This window comes from Xiphophorus hellerii, chromosome 3 (assembly GCF_003331165.1).
Source record: "Xiphophorus hellerii strain 12219 chromosome 3, Xiphophorus_hellerii-4.1, whole genome shotgun sequence".
Lineage (NCBI taxonomy): Eukaryota > Metazoa > Chordata > Actinopteri > Cyprinodontiformes > Poeciliidae > Xiphophorus > Xiphophorus hellerii.
Genome location: NC_045674.1, coordinates 28585840 through 28601928, shown reverse-complemented (window position 1 = coordinate 28601928; position 16089 = coordinate 28585840). Strand labels below are relative to the sequence as shown.

Here is a 16089-nt window from a genome sequence, read left to right as displayed (position 1 = left end):
CTACGACTGATTAATCAACAAGCGAAAGGACAGAGAGCTGATCCTGAAACAGGCGGACTAAAAACAAATCCTGGTTACTGTTTTACAGAGGTACAACTTTAGATTTTGGGATAGGAGAGGAATGCTGGCCTCGCTCTGACCTTGTCATAACATCCTGTCTTTAATAAGTTTCTTATAAATGTTAAACTAGGCTGAGGAGGAACAGACCGACTCAATGCATGTCCAGAACTCTGCTTAAGAGATTAATGCTTAGATGAAGTGATAGGAGAACATTTTAAAAAGTACATGTCAAGAAGCATTTTAGAAATTCAGAAAGGAGATAATGAACTGCATTAGGTCAATGAATATATAGATATATATCATGCATAAATGATTAAAATACATTGACTTATGGAAAGATTAATGAATCTAAGGAAGTTAAAGAAAATAAATCACTTTTGTTGCATTAGATAAAACTGCAGTTCTAATTTTTAACACGCCTCCCTTTGCGAGCACCTCTGAACATGAACACGTCTCCTGCAGAGTGTGGAGCCGACAGGTGAACTTTCACCTTACGCACACAAAGAGAACAGAGCAGAGTTCAGTTTGCACAAACTCTCTCCCCGCTGCTCATTGCAAACACTGAGCAGCAGCAGCAGCAGCAGCAGCAGCATCCAGCCGCCTGCAGCAGGAATGGCAGAATCCAGCAGGATCCTGATCAAAGGGGGGAAAGTTGTAAACGAGGACTGCTCCGTCATCAGCGACGTTTACATCGAAAATGGGAAAATAGTGGAAGTCGGGCCGAACCTCCAGATCCCAGCCGGAGTGCGGGTGATTAACGCCACAGACAAGCTGGTGATCCCGGGCGGGATAGATACACACACACACATGGAGCTGGCGTTCATGGGGACCAAGGCTGTGGACGATTTCCACATCGGGACCAAGGTGTTGTATTGGTTCAATATTACACACAATCAGAGAAATAAAGTTGGGCACAGAACGCCCCAAATAACTCAGTTCCTCCTTAAAACTACAACATGCAACTTTTATTTAAAAAATATTTTAGAATTAGTTTTTTTTTTTGTTTGTTTTGTTTTTTACATATTTGTTAAAACTATACCTATGTTGTGATAGTATAATATGAAACAAGTAATCAGAAATGTTTTTTAAAAAATCAAGCTCCCTTGTCTTCCCCTTTATGGTCTTGCTGCACCAATACACGGCTCTGTCAGGAACAACCAATCAGAGCCAGGAGAAGGGTCTTACTGCTGTCAATCATCCTCATGTATATGCTGCTGACCCTTTTCACCTTCATCTGTGCTATGCTACAACTACTTTACCACAGTGGGGTCTGCTATAAATGCTAAGGCTAGCTAGCATGGCTACCAACAACAGAGGATAAACAGTTTTCCTGGAAGGGTGAGTTGTTTCTCTCCCATTAGCATATTTAGCAGCATGGACATGATGTCGCTAAGACCAGGACTGCTGCTTTTCTTCAGACAGTAATAGTAGTGCTGAGAGGAAGTGGAGGAGCTCAATCTTTTCACAGATTATGTCTCATATTATACGGTCACAACATGACAGTTTAATCACCATTTTTGTAACAATTTACAAAAGTTGGAAGTAACTAGCTTAGAAACCAACCCATACCTTCGCTCTCAAATCAACAAACTGCCTGAATTTGTGCTATATGATTTATACCACTTTATCATAAACAGGGTTTTCTCGTACACCAGAGCAGACTTAAAAGCATACAAAAGTCTTGATGTTAACCAGTTTTGTTCATACATGGAGGGCTACATGATGTTGGGGCATTTTCTCCATGGATGATGAGATGGGTACCTTTTCCATAATGCAACATTTGATTGGATCTTACCAAGGTCACTTATGAAATATATGAATGTTAATCTTCTTAACCCGTAAACAAAACAGCCCCCCCCCGGACTGGAAGCTGTGTGCTTCCAGTCCTTATCGATTTGATATAGGAATATCACTTCCAATATCAGCACCTTATGTCACTTTTTTCTGCCATTAAAACTGTTTAATTGTTGTTAACACGTCGTGACCTGTTTTTCCGAGCTGCCTTTAAACGCAACAAGAGCGCTACGAGGCTCGAGCTGGGTTTACGCCTGTCCGGCAGCGAAGGAGACCTGCTGCTGCTGTGCAGAGCTACTCAGGTGTGCGTTGGAATCATGGCAGCAAACCAGCAAAACGCAAAGAACTTTGCACAGTTTCCCCCCCAAACTAAGCGACTGAGTTGAGTAATGCTGATGGATTCATGTAATGGAAATGATGGCTAGCCAATACAAATACAGCACCTTAGGTTTGTTAACTAGTAGCCTGTAGGCTACTGATGTTTATGTTCAAAAGTGTGTAGTACTTGTTACATTGAGTAACGTTTTTGGAAAAAAAGGTACTTATATGAGTAGTTTTACTACATTGTACCTTTTTCTTTTACTTGAGTAATATTATTATTGCTATATATTCATTTTGCCCCCCCGTTAAACTCGTCTGGAGCCGGGGCTGCAGCAAAGAGTCTAATGTCTGCCAGTCTTTCTGATGGCCACTATCCATTGCAGTCTTCTTTCCTCAAAGAAATGTTTACGTTGGAATAAGTTTGATTTCCATCCTCGTCTGTGAAGCTGACCATGGAAACACCATGCGACCATTATTACAGTGAAATCAACTAAATAAAAGTGATAATAGGCCACTAACTGTCTGTTGACGAGCTTTACAGGCGTTAAGACGCTCATAGCTTGTTTTAACGTCTCTGATGGTGGAGTGGGCCACGTTCTAAGGAAAGTGATGTGACATACAAAGGGTCAAATTGCTTCTTTTCCGGCATCAAATGCCCGGCAGAACAAAGTGAAGGGATCAGATGTTTTGTGACCTATTCATCTCTTGTGAGTGTAGCTATTCTTGTTCACCAACTTCCTCCTCTGCGGTAACATCTCTCTCCTCTCCTCTCCTCAGGCCGCTCTGGCTGGAGGGACCACAATGATCTTGGACTTCGTCATCCCCCAAAAGGGGAAGTCTCTCCTGGAGGCCTACGATGCTTGGCGTAGGACAGCCGACGCCAAAGTTTGCTGTGACTACTCTCTGCATGTCGCTGTCACGTGGTGGAGCGAAGAGGTGAAGGCACAGACTCCTGCTGATGCATCACGTTTGTCAAAAGAGGCAAAACTCCAAATGTCCTGCTGTCTCCTCTGAGCTGCTGCATTTCTTTTGAACAAAATACAGGTCAAGAAAGAGATGGAAACTCTGGCCAAAGAAAAGGGAGTGAACTCCTTCAAGATGTTCATGGCCTATAAGGATGTGTTTATGCTTCAGGACTCTGAGCTATACGCCGCCTTCGCCCAGTGTAAAGAGATTGGAGCTATAGCACAAGTGCATGCTGAAAATGGGGATTTGATCGCAGAGGTTTGTATCAGTTTTTGTTCCAAGAAGTTTTAGTATTTTGCTGTTCCAAATATTCTTATGGGGGGATTTTTGTCCAATTTTAAAAGGCAGTTACTCGTAAAATAAAAACATCGACTGTTTCCATGTTAGACTCCATAATAAAATCTTTCCCATAACAATATGAACTTATACACTAGAGCTGATTTCACATGAGACGTTTGCTTGACTTCTGAAAGTGATTCGAGTGCAAAGCCATCAATACGGCGGTGTGTTAGGGTTGTTGTAGAGAGAAAAACAAAAAACAAAAAAGGAGTAAATTTCTGCCAAAAAGAAATCTCTGAAATTTTCTAGAAAAAAATAAAAGAAATTTCTGAGTAAGAAAAGTCGAAAGTTTGACCAGTTTTTGACTTTTCAAGCTCAAAAATTTCTTTGTTTTTTTTTTTAGGACATTTCTGAGATTAATCTAAATATTTCTGCGTTTACTCTTCTTTTTTTCTCTCCATCAACAACGGCCCTAATATGTCCAACATCATACATGCAAGGCCAGATGTACAGTAGCTGTGAGTTAATGTTTGACCTTAATGCCAGCTGGGCTTCAACTATAGTGAAAACAGCAAGGGTAGAAATTATAGTGGAAATTGTTGCTAAATTCACAAAAGTCTGATTTCAGAATAGCATTGAATCTTCTACATAAAAGGGTACACATGAAAAATAAAAGCACTCAGAAAAAACAGCTAAATAAAAATTCTCCCAGTTATTTTTTGTGGGTCATTAAAAGACATTTCAACTGCCTTTATTCTAACTTCATCACTTTGAGAGAAAACTGACTTGCATCCGAACCAGAACCTGCTTCTTGTTAAAGAGATCTGAACAGGGTCATTTGGATCCTGTTTTTCAATCAAACCACCACCAGGGGGAAGCAAATGCTAGAAAAGCTGCTTGTATAAACGGTGAAGAGGAAATAAATAGTTTTTGCGGCTGAGCAGAATTTTGATTAGCTTTTGATGATTAATAGTTTTTAGGAATTTGAATTTTAAATCCAAAATTCTTATTCATGCTATACTTTTTGCAATGAAATAAAAACATTTAAAGCGCCAGTTACTTTGATTTCTCCGTAAACAGACTTCAATGTGTTTTATTAGAATTTAATCTGACAGATAAAACACAAAGTTGTTGGGAATCAGAAGGAAAATGGTTGCAGTTTTATTCAGACTTCGAATTACACTTAACGTGGGTCCAATCAATAATTTAGTTACTTTTGGTTGCATTGGGTTTGTATATTAGAGATATCAGAGTAACTGGGGGCGAACTCAAAAAAATTGAAAATAATGCATCATTTTCTTCCATTTCACAATTATGCCTTATATTGTGTTGATCTGTCACATAAAATCCTAACAAAGAACATTACGGTTTGTGGTTGGACATCGTATGAGCCAAAGTTCATGGGGTATAAACACTTTTAGAAGGCCCTGCTTTTCTTTTGCACTTCATTCTGCCTTTGTTGCATCTGTCCTCTGCTGGGACTCTAAAGGGGGCCAAGAAGATGCTGTCCATGGGAATCAGGGGGCCTGAAGGTCATGAACTCTGTCGGCCAGAGGAGGTGGAGGCCGAGGCCACGCAGCGAGCCATCACCATCGCCCACGCTGTCAACTGCCCGCTCTACGTGGTCCATGTCATGAGCAAATCTGCTGCCAAGGTGGTGGCTGATTCACGCAGGGACGGTGAGTGGGGGCTACTGCCGCCAGGGGCGTGTCTAGACTAGGCAGGGGCCGCAAACCATAAACATGTTGCATGTTATTGTTCGCATTCAGAAATTTTGCAGATGAGCACAACAATGCTTTCTGTGTCGGCTACGCTACACACAGACTTGCTACCATAGCAACCGACTGACAACAGCATCAAAATTCATCACTAAAAAACATGCAAACATTTCACACTTAGAAGAGAACATTCACTCCTTTACAGTATCATGTTTTCATGCTTCATGTTTATTTTGTTATTAATAAGTGATCTTCTGAACACAGAGGTGATTAATTAGCTAATTTAAAACACCAGCTCTTCTGATGATTTGTCAGAGAGTTGGTATGTGGGTCACCTTAATTTCTTTGGGGGGGGTTTTAGCTGTACCTAGACAAATTCTGCAGCACATCTACATGTTAAGGTTGTCAAAGTCAGGCTAGCATAACTGAACTACTCTCTCCCTCACTATTTTAGTTAAAATTATGAACTAGGTTTGTTTGTTACAGTGGTCTAGGACACTAATTTGTCTAGTGGTCTTATGAAAACTTTTTCAAATATTTTTATCTGATCATAAGCCTTTCCACAGATGTGATGACGACAAAGAGCACAAATAGAAAATGCGAATAAACGATGCTCTGTTGTAATTGAAGTGTGTCTTATTTTTATTTGTTGACTGTTTTAAAGGCCATGTGGTGTTCGGGGAGCCAATTGCAGCTGGGTTAGGCACTGATGGGTCCCACTACTGGCACAAAGACTGGGCCCATGCTGCTGGTTTTGTTATGGGCCCTCCTCTTAGACCTGATCCCAGCACCCCAGCGTACCTCATGGACCTCTTGGCCAAGTAGGTGGACATAAAGACAAAATGTGCCAAGCAATTTAGCATGTAGCATATAGGTGCATTTTAATTACAATATTGTGAAAAAGTTTGATATTCCTTGACACTTATTTCAGAAAGTGAAACTCATGTATCACATAAGTGCTGCATCATTGCAGCGTGGCACGGAGGCGATTAGCCTGTTGAGAGGTAATGGAAGTCCAGGAACTAGATTTCCAAATGAAATGCAAATTTCACTTTCATGTGTAAAGCTCACATTGGACCACAGAGCAACAGCTCCATTCTTTTTCTCCTTAACCCAGGTAAGGCCCTTGCAGCCCAACTATAGGATTCATCTGTGCTTAGTGGCTCTGAGTACTGAAGACTGTAGCCAACTGACCCAGACTGAAAAAAGATAATGGAGCTCCAACTTAAAAGAAGTCGAGTTAATTTGATTACATATAACAAATTAAGTTTGACAAACATACTTTATTTACATTTGTTTAACATGACAATTTATTAAACATAATATATTTACTTGGATAAACTTGATTTGCTTACTTGGAACAAATTTACTAAATGTTTTTAGTTGGATCGCCCGTTTTCTTTTTTCAGTGCATTGAAGGTGTTAGGAGTCCACTAGCTGATTAGGGTGTGATACCATGACTTGTATTTAACTTTTTTCACAATATAAAAATTTTGAGAGAGAATTTCAGGTGGTCATTCCCTGCAGGCTGTAATGATCAGAATTATGAGAAATAAACACTTGAAATATATCACTATATGTAATTAATCTATATAAATTGAGAATTTATATAGAATTCCATACTTTTTAAAAGTATGGAATTCTTTCACAGTATCTCAATTTTTTACTTTTTCATTTTTAACAGTTCTTCTGAATTTATCAGATTTAAAATATGAAAGTTTTTATTTTATAATTTTGTGTGTAGTGATGATTTGAGTGTCACGGGAACGGACAACTGCACCTTTTCTGTGTGCCAGAAGGCCCTGGGCAAAGACGACTTCACTAAGATCCCGAATGGCGTGAATGGTGTGGAGGACAGGATGTCTGTCATCTGGGAGAGAGGAGTGGTAGGTCTGCATTAAACATCTGCTGTGTGTGTGGCACTAAACAGCTCAGAGACAAAAACAATAAACAGATTTAAGCTTACTGTCTAACCTGAACCAAACTGCTAACATTTCTACATTATGCACTACATTGTGTTGATCTATCGCATGACACCTCTTTAAAATTTTTTATAAATTTGAAGATTTTTGGTCGTAAAGGGAAAAATGTGAAAAAATTCAAGCGGTATGTACATGCTTTCCAGAACACTGTCCTTGTTTAGGAGCAGCCAATGCAGAATGACAGTCTGTGTTACTCCCCATTGTTCACTGGTGTGTCAGAATAACACACCAGTGAACTATGTATGTAACTATCTATTTAAAATGTAACTCCAACATGGTGAACTGAAAAGGATAAAAAGGAACTCCAATCTCAAAATGCACATAGTCACAACCTAATCTCTGTGTGTGGCTTTGTATTTGATACACTGTAAAGAACATTTTCCTAACGCATATTATGTTGTGGGGTGCCATTGTTGGGCTAACGTAAATTAAGTCCAGGTTAGATTTGGGGTTGGCGTCAGTTAGTCCATAGAAATTGATAAATGATGAATGGAAGCAAATACAAAGTCCCTGTGAAGATAGATAGATACTCTGTGTGTGTGTGTGTGTGTGTAGGCGTGTACTTGCATATACTGCATATTGGGAACCACTTTCCCCATTTTCACTGACAAATTGAGGCCATTTGTGGAAGTGAGGACATTTTTCGGGTCCTTATTAGTTTTGCAATTCTATTGTCTTCTGCTTGTTAAGTTTAGAGGTACAGTGTGAATTAAGTTTTGGGTAAGGGTAGGGTTAGCAATAGACTAGTAATGGTTAGGCTTAGGTAAAATGTCTGTTAGGCATGAATGCAGTTAGTAAAATAAATAGAAGTCAATGCAAAGTCCTAATATGGGTAGAAATGCAAACTGGGGTGTGTATGTGTGTGTATTCTTTGCATACAGTAATGTTAAAAGCACATTTCTGTTTTTTTCTGCATCGCAATCAGAAAATGTAATAAAGTCACAAAGCAGCAGATTTGCTGCAGAGTTGCTGACGCTGCGTTCTCCTGCTGTTGCTGTGGGGAGTGTTTTCAGCCAGGCTGGAAAGATTTACTACGAGCAACATTGCTTACAAATCAGAAATTATAGATGATATTTTGGCACGAGAGGGCTGCCGGTTGCAAAGTTAAGTGCTGACCTATTGTGTGCTAATTCCATACATTGTCGTCATTTGCCGTGGGCCCCTCACGTTCTCTGCGTCCTGTCTTCCCCCCCCTTTAGCACAGCGGCAAAATGGACGAGAATCGATTCGTGGCCATCACAAGCAGCACCGCAGCAAAAATCTTCAACTTCTACCCGCAGAAAGGCCGCATCGGCAAAAACTCAGACGCCGATGTGGTGGTGTGGGACCCCAACCTGACGAGGTGAGGACCCCATGCTTAGGAAACCTTCAAAACTCAAGGTTCTCATATGTTACAGTTGAAATATTCCAACACTTCTGTCAGCGGTGAAGTGAACACGGTGCTGCTGGAACACCGGGGAGATGCGTGACTTCAACACATAAAGATAACCAATAAGATAATAGTTCAGGATTGTAGCACTTGAAAGCATACACTTTATAGATAAGAGGCAACTAAAAAAGAAGCACTCTATCTTTCATGTTGTGCCACCTTAACACATGCTAAGCTGATTACGCATGTGCTTCATCCAGAAGTCTGGATGTCATCTTTTATCTTCAGCTGCAAATGAATGCAGAACACAATTTACATCTGAATCCAGCTGAATGTTGGGATGGTTCATTTTTAGGGGGGGAGGTGCAGTGTTTCTTTTTTTTTTAATCACTTTTTTCTTTTTTAGGAAATTATGTTTTCAAGGGAAGCATTTTTACTACTGTTACATAAGCCAGATACGCAGTTTATCAGTGGGATGATGCCCATGGGGAACTGTGAGGATCTAAAAGTGACAAATATTTCATGTGGAAGCTCCAATAGTCATACAGCATAGAACACAGTTTTCAGATTATTTTCAGCAACCGGCTTAGAATGTCACAACGTTGCATTTAAAAACAGAAAAAAGAAAAGAAATAAAAATCAAGTGAACCCATTATTATCGCACCCTGATTCCAGATTTAAAACAAACAGTAGCTGTTTTGTGGAGCAATTGCAAAATATACAGACACAGAGGGCCAGGAAGCATTCCAGTGGCATATGTAGTGTCAGACTTATATAACAAGAGGCTGCGCTTTGCTCCGTTTGTTGTTGGATCTTGATTGAGCCCTCCGGGAATATCTCTACACTGCAGAAACACAAGCTCTTACCAAGTAGTTTTGGTCTAGTTTATAGTGAAGATATCTTAGTTGACTTGAAGACAAAACTAACTTACAGCAAGAAACAGGAGCTCTTTTTAAGTCAGTATTATGCGCTTTCAGGGCACATAGAGGCATTTTATAGCACAACTATGTTACCTTCAGTATTATAAAAATACAACGTATAATATGACTTTTAAAAAATGTTTACTTTGTAATGCAACGCCTTGAAATTGGGCCTCTTTCTCTTTAAAATCTCCTGCTCCTTTTTGAAACTCCTCCATCAGAAAATTATCACAACATGGCTCCTCTAAAAAACCTTTTAACAACTTTTTTATCAGCGTTGCACTGAGAAGTAGCTCCTCTAATGAGCTCAGCAGAAGCACAGTTCCACCAGGTGTTTGCTAATTGCTGCTGGCTTGTCTGAAGGAGCTGAGTGGGGAAATAGGTGGGAGGAGTGCTCTGTGAAGTGGAAGCTCGTAAGCTTGGAAACTACAGCTCAGAGGAGGAGCTTCGCTAAGAAGGCGGAGCTAGGGCCACCCTGTTTCGACCAGCTGAATGGTTGCCATGGGAGATTAAAGGATTTCTCAAATACGCATGAAAGGATCCAGGCATCACTCCAGGTATGTTTTTGAAGAGGAAATAATATAACATTATATAAAGCTCAAAACATTTAAAATGGTACCTCCCCTTTAATAATGATGAAAATGTACTAGTTATAAGTAAAATAATCTGCCTCAGGAACAAGACATTTTCTCTACATTATACAAGTTAAAATGTCTTGTTCCACTGAGATTATTTCTTTCATAACCAGTACTTTTCCAACAATATTAAGGGACCATTATTAAAACAAGGTCCTATATCTTGCTGAAAGGTTACTTGTAAGTTAGTACTCTTGAAATACGATAAAACTAATATTTGCACTAGAAACTAGACCAAAATTGCTTGGTAAGATTTTGTTTTTACAGTGCAACAGCTTACTGTACATAAACTGGAGCAAAGGCATCATCTCTCCATTGGATGTGCTGTAAATTAATACACTGGTTACATTTGGAGACTGGTGTGACCCTTAAACGATCACCGGTAGTCATGCCAATGTTGGACTTCTCTCGGTTCCACACTGTCCTTCCAGTCGTAGCGTGTGTGCGATGTCATAGCGCGTTCCAACCACGCGATCGCCTCGTGTTCAGCCGCCGTGGCTGTGAAGTCATCTGTGAAACGGCGTAATTAATTACGCCCCCGGCACAAGCGTCGCCTCAACAACATCCGGTGGGACCGGGCACCGCAAACGGTTGCGTAACCAACACTCGCTCGAGTCGCCTCGTTTCTCATAATTGAGCTGCTTGAGTAATGAGGACACATCTTGTTTTTGTCAGCGCACACAGCGGTGGCCGTGATGTACGACTCTGGGTATCAATGAGAACTTTGGAGGCGTGTGAAAGGCGGAGGGTAGGTGGAGGGAAACGACATATTTAAAGAAGAGACCAAGTCAGACTGGTGTTACTCTGGCATGCCAATCTGGTCTTTCAGTTGGATGTGATTTATTTGTAGGGCAGCATCAGTGTGCGTACAGCGCAGAGGGTTGTTTATGGAGAGATTTTCTCCAGCATCCGGAAGCAGAACGAATGGGCTTCAAAATACAATAAGCTACAACTCCAGAGCCAACTGGATTCATTAATCAAAATGCATACGATCTTTACAACAAGTGAAGACAAAACTAACTTATAATGTGGAGTCCATGCATATTTTTGCAAATTATTGTAACTGAATTAAAAAAAAAAAAAAAGAAAAGAAAAAATTACTTCCTTGAGCAATACCAGATTATAGTATTGAGGCGTTGGTGTGTGGTCTGTGGTGAAGGCAAGTTTGGATTTCAAAATGAATCACACTTCTAGTTAATCCTCTGGCTGTTAAGAGGCTACAGGAGATGATGGATGTGTTGCTTGTGTTTTCCTCAGGATGTGTTAAAAGCTTGGCACAGTGCTGCCATCAGTGTGCTGTAACCATCGGGCAGCTTTGCTTAGACTGTTACACTGTTTGACACTTCCTGTCTAAATAGCATCCACGTCTAATCCAGAATGTAAATCTTCACCCAGAACATTTAAATTGTAAGGCTGGTGGCTCACCTCCGCCAGGTTTTACTACTGCAGCTTAGGGGGAAAAAAGTCCCCAACAACCTACATTTAATTTAAATAATTTCAGTGATGCTTGTTTTAAAAAGGAAATTAGAAGACCTATTAAGTCATTATCCAAGATACAAAAGATAAAAAGATACAATTTAGTCCAAAATGAATCATACCCCTCACAGATTTATCTGTAATCTAATCTTTTATTTTTACCAACACATTTCTTTTAACTGGAAATAATTTTAACCTTTAAAAGTAGTCCAGTCAGAGTCCACTTCTTGTTTCTGATTAAATCTGATTGAAATAATTCCACTAAAGATTTTTCCATTTACTATTGAATATAATGCGTACGGAAATGTACAAATCTGCACAGGGTATGAATATTTTTGGGTTTAAATGTGGGAAGGAACTCCGGTAGTGGACTGTGTCGAAGTGGATCTGAAGAAAGCTTTGTGGTGCTAGAATCCTGAAAATACAGACAGAATATTTTTCAGTCCAGACATACAATCAAATTAAACATAATTAGTTTATGTGGAGATATTGTATGTTTTTAATGGTCCAGAACTGAATCTGACAGAGATCTGTGGGATCTCCTGAGAAAACCTCAAAATGTAATTTATAGATAAAAAGGTGTGGGTTGAAAGAAGATCAGCTTCAACTGAATTACACACCTATGAGTTCACTTATATCACGTTACTAAGAAATAAATGCAGTGGTTGTGGAAAATAAATCCACTTCTATTGTAAAGAAGTTCATGAGTTCTGATTTTGCATAAATTAATGATTTTTTTTTTTACTTTATGTAATAGATGCATTTTTAAATTTGTTTTGGTGAAAATTGAAAAATACTCATTCCATATTTTTATGCAACTCATACCACACTCAATATCCAGATTCAAATTTTAGCATTATGATGTGTAAATACTCCAGTAGTCTTTGAACTGATGGGACAGTTACGTAATAAGAAATAAATACATGTTGAAATGCTTTTTACTGACAGAAAGAGGCTTTGGTTATGATGTATGTAAGAGAAAAAAAAAAAAAAGTCATGAACGTTAAACCTTAGTGATTGCTGTCTGACTCAGTCAGTCTCACTGAAGATCTTTCCTCTCAGCTGCGGCCAATTACTGAAAAGTTCTGATGTTTCGGACTCTGCAGGAGGATATCAGCCAAGACCCACCACCAAGCCGTGGACTACAACATCTTTGAGGGCATGGAGTGCCACGGCGTCCCCATAGTCACCATCTCCAGAGGGAAAGTGGTTTATGAGGACGGGCAGCTCCACATCTCACCGGGTCAGGGCAGGTTCATTCACAGAGGACCGTTCTCCGACTTCGTTTACAAAAGGGTCAGGCAACGAGACCAGGTGAGTCGATGAACGCATCGACGTCAAGACAGCACAGCGTACGGTTCAATATATACCTCCAACATCCAAATAATTCATCACAGTCACTGCCTGCTAACTACATCCTGCTGAAAGTTTGATTTAAAACTCTTTGGGCAATCTACAACTCATCTGCAACAGTTTATACCCACATAACCTTACTTAGCGATCACTAACTGCGTTTCCTATAAATAAATAAAAAATCATATTCAGCTAATGTTGAAAAAACACAATTTTGCAATTGCGGAGTTTCCGTTAAATAAGAAATGCTTTTTTTTTTTTTTTTTTTTAAATCACACGTGAATAAGTTTGTTCGTGTGACAATCATTCTCCAACTACTGATTGTCGTCTTCTACGTGGTTTGTGCCAGTGGCAAAATCCAGTTGTTGATCACGTGACTCGTGTGATGCAAAAAAAGTGTTGCCATTGCATTTTTGCACAAGTGGCGACCAAACAGACCCCACTTCCTCCTAGCGCCAAAACGTTTTATCAAAAAACTAGAATTCTTTATATTTGCCGCATTTCTGTTAAGCGAATTTATTTTTGAAATGTCAAATTGTGTTATTCTATGGCCAATAGAAACACAGCTACTGGTGGATTCACTGAGCTGCATAAAAGAGACTTAACCTTTCTTTTGGCTTTGTGTGTCGCCTGCAGGTGGACAGACCTGCAGCTGTGATCAGAAAGCCCTATGAAGGCAAAGTCATCTCCGTTTGAACTGACCGAGAACATGAAAGTCTCTCTGGATGTCCAGCTGTGTCCCTGCAGTATGACCAAGATGCTATCAAAGCAGTAAAGAAGGGACGTTTCTTATAGATATGACAGTTTTAGACATTTAAAGTGAATCTATTGCAGTAACGGTGGAGGAGTTCCCTTTATGTTAACACTACTCAACACTTCGTTCAGCTTTCTGCTGGAAGATAAAACTGTGGTACATTTCTTCAGCTGTGTCAGGCTTTCAGGATGGGTCTGCTCAACGGGCTGGTCTGTAGAACCCACTAAATGTTTTTAGCTTTCATGCTTATCCTATGCAGTCACGTAAAATATTTCAAGGTGATATGTTTTAGCACAATTTTATGTTTATAAGACGGTAGGAAAACAAATAATTCATACACTGCATATTGTGGTAGTTGTGCAATAAAACTGCATCTAGATGTGAACTTGCATCTGCTTCTTTTCTTCTTTCATGCCAGTTTCCTTAATCTTTAATCCCCATTTCTCCCCAGTGCTTGTTGCCCTTGGCAACGGGATTGATTTTTCTCACCCGAATGCATCTTTTCATTTTGATGAAATATTCATGAAAAACACACAGACATGTGCATGAAAGTGTTCAGATTTACTTGATTGACCCAGACGGGCTGCGCGTGCTGATCAGGCGGGATCTGAGTGGGCCCCATGCGCTGCAGCTATGCCCATGTATGGAGATGCATTCTCTCATTTTGGTAGTAAAAAAAAAAAGAAAAGGTCTGCAGCCGTCACTGAGCACCATGCGCCCGCTTCCCATTGGGCTTGGCGTGCCGCCGTGGTTTTAGGCCACAGGGCCAGTTAAGACACAGCGTGATCAGGTTTCCACACGGGTCAGTGGCGGCGTGTGACTCACAGAAGGTCTACTCATGCTTGAGCAAATGCTACTTCCTTCCTCTTGTCTCTGGCAGTACAATGCTTGATGAGGGAAGTGGTGGTTTATGAATTGTTACTGTACCATAACGCATTTCTACGAGACATCAGCACCACGCTCCGGATGATGTAACCAGCTGTGCTCCACTAGTCAGCATAAACACACGACCGTGATTTGCCATTTGAATTCAAATAAACAGATAGAAATGAGGCAAAACATTTTCATTTTCTTTAAGTTACGTAAAGAGGTTCTATGAAACCAATCCTCTCTGGCATAGGCGGACTGAACATTGGAAGCTGAGGGACATTTCCCGGTGACCTGGCCGATCGCCTCACTGCAAAACCGCAACATCTACCAAGTATTTTTAGTCTAGTTGCTACTGCAAGTATCTTCATAGACTTAAAGCAACTTTTCAGCAACTGATAAAAGATCTTGTTTTAATAAAGATCCAGTATTGTGCTTCCTTTATCAGGCTAGGGTAGTTTAGTGGGCTATGCAAAACATTTTCAGTAGGTTTAATACACAAAATCATTCTCAGATATTAAGATTTCACCCCATGAGTTCTGCATGTTTTTAGCTCATTTAGGAACGCGCTGTCACGATACGTCACGATTATGCAAATAAGCTGGTGCTGCTGGCCCCGCCCTCCCGACTCAGGCTTACATTCGCACCTCAGACACAAGGAAATGGCTCCAAACACATAAACAGTGATACAAACAGACATCTTTGAACCCGAAGAGAAACAATAAGCACAATAATTATTCATAAGTCTTTTTTCTTTTACCACACAAATGCGACTTTTTTATATATATATATATATATATATATATATATATATATATATATATATGCGAGATGAGACTGAGAAGAAGCACGTCTGTCAACAAGTGAAAAAATTAAATAATAATAATATGACAATATCAGTAATATCTTTGTGTCCAACATGTTTTCACAAACACTGCATCTTCTCAATGTACAGTATCGCTTTCAATTAACTACAATTCCGACAGTAAGTGCGCAGATATTGTGGGTGACGTAACGTGAGATACAAGCAGAGGCGTCGCTGATCCCAGTGTTAGCTCGGGCTAAATGACAACAATACAAAACACACAAGACATAATTATACTATGTACTTACATCGCCGACTTCTGCAGATTTGTGACGAACAGAACCTTCCTGTTAGTCGAAGTCTTTTGGTAAACCCTGCTGCCCTGTTGGTGGTTTTCAAAGGACTCCTTCAACTCTGTCAACACCACAGGGACATTTCAAGCAAAACATCAAATGAAGCCACCCAGCTCTGTTCTCCATGACTGGGAGAAAATGGACAAAACGCTCAGAATTGATTGATTGCAGCCAAGAGCAAAACGTTGTTTCATTTCCCAGCAGCCTTTGCAGCGTCAATTCAGCAGCACAAAGTTAGCGGTCTGGTAAGGAAGTGGGAGGAGCCTAACTTGGGTAGGTAGCCAGGTGAGGGGCTGGGAGTTGCTAAATAATACAATTGTGCAACAATTTAGAGGTCTTTTTTTGAAACAGGTGGTTTTGCAGACACCTGTAGAACATTTACGTATTCCCCAAAAACGACTAGGTGTATTTTCTTTGTCTTTTTTGGGACTGTTTCT

The 16089-nt window shown here is 40.1% G+C and overlaps 1 protein-coding gene across 3 annotated transcripts; it reads left to right on the top strand.

The window, feature by feature from the left end:
- Window positions 1-615: 615 nt before the first annotated feature.
- Window positions 616-14016, top strand: dpys (dihydropyrimidinase). Of its 3 annotated transcripts, none has more exons than XM_032559651.1 (9): window positions 616-924; window positions 2953-3111; window positions 3220-3399; window positions 4910-5099; window positions 5803-5959; window positions 6883-7024; window positions 8320-8462; window positions 12627-12834; window positions 13510-14016. In XM_032559651.1, the coding sequence occupies exons 1-9, from the start codon at window positions 673-675 to the stop codon at window positions 13567-13569; spliced, it is 1491 nt and encodes a 496-aa protein (XP_032415542.1). In that variant the 5' UTR covers window positions 616-672; the 3' UTR covers window positions 13570-14016. The 3 variants fall into 3 exon arrangements, with proteins under 3 accessions (XP_032415542.1, XP_032415545.1, XP_032415543.1); XM_032559654.1 differs by lacking the exon at window positions 616-924 and adding an exon at window positions 1977-2235; XM_032559652.1 differs by lacking the exon at window positions 616-924 and adding an exon at window positions 1977-2259.
- Window positions 14017-16089: the final 2073 nt, after the last annotated feature.

Excerpts from the sequence above, each read along its gene's own strand:
- dpys (XM_032559651.1), top strand. The coding sequence starts at position 673 with ATGGCAGAATCCAGCAGGATCCTGATCAAAGGGGGGAAAGTTGTAAAC. Across the intron at positions 5,960-6,882 it reads CTCATGGACCTCTTGGCCAA|TGATGATTTGAGTGTCACGG; the intron begins GTAGGTGGACAT and ends TTTTGTGTGTAG. Across the intron at positions 8,463-12,626 it reads TGGGACCCCAACCTGACGAG|GAGGATATCAGCCAAGACCC; the intron begins GTGAGGACCCCA and ends CGGACTCTGCAG.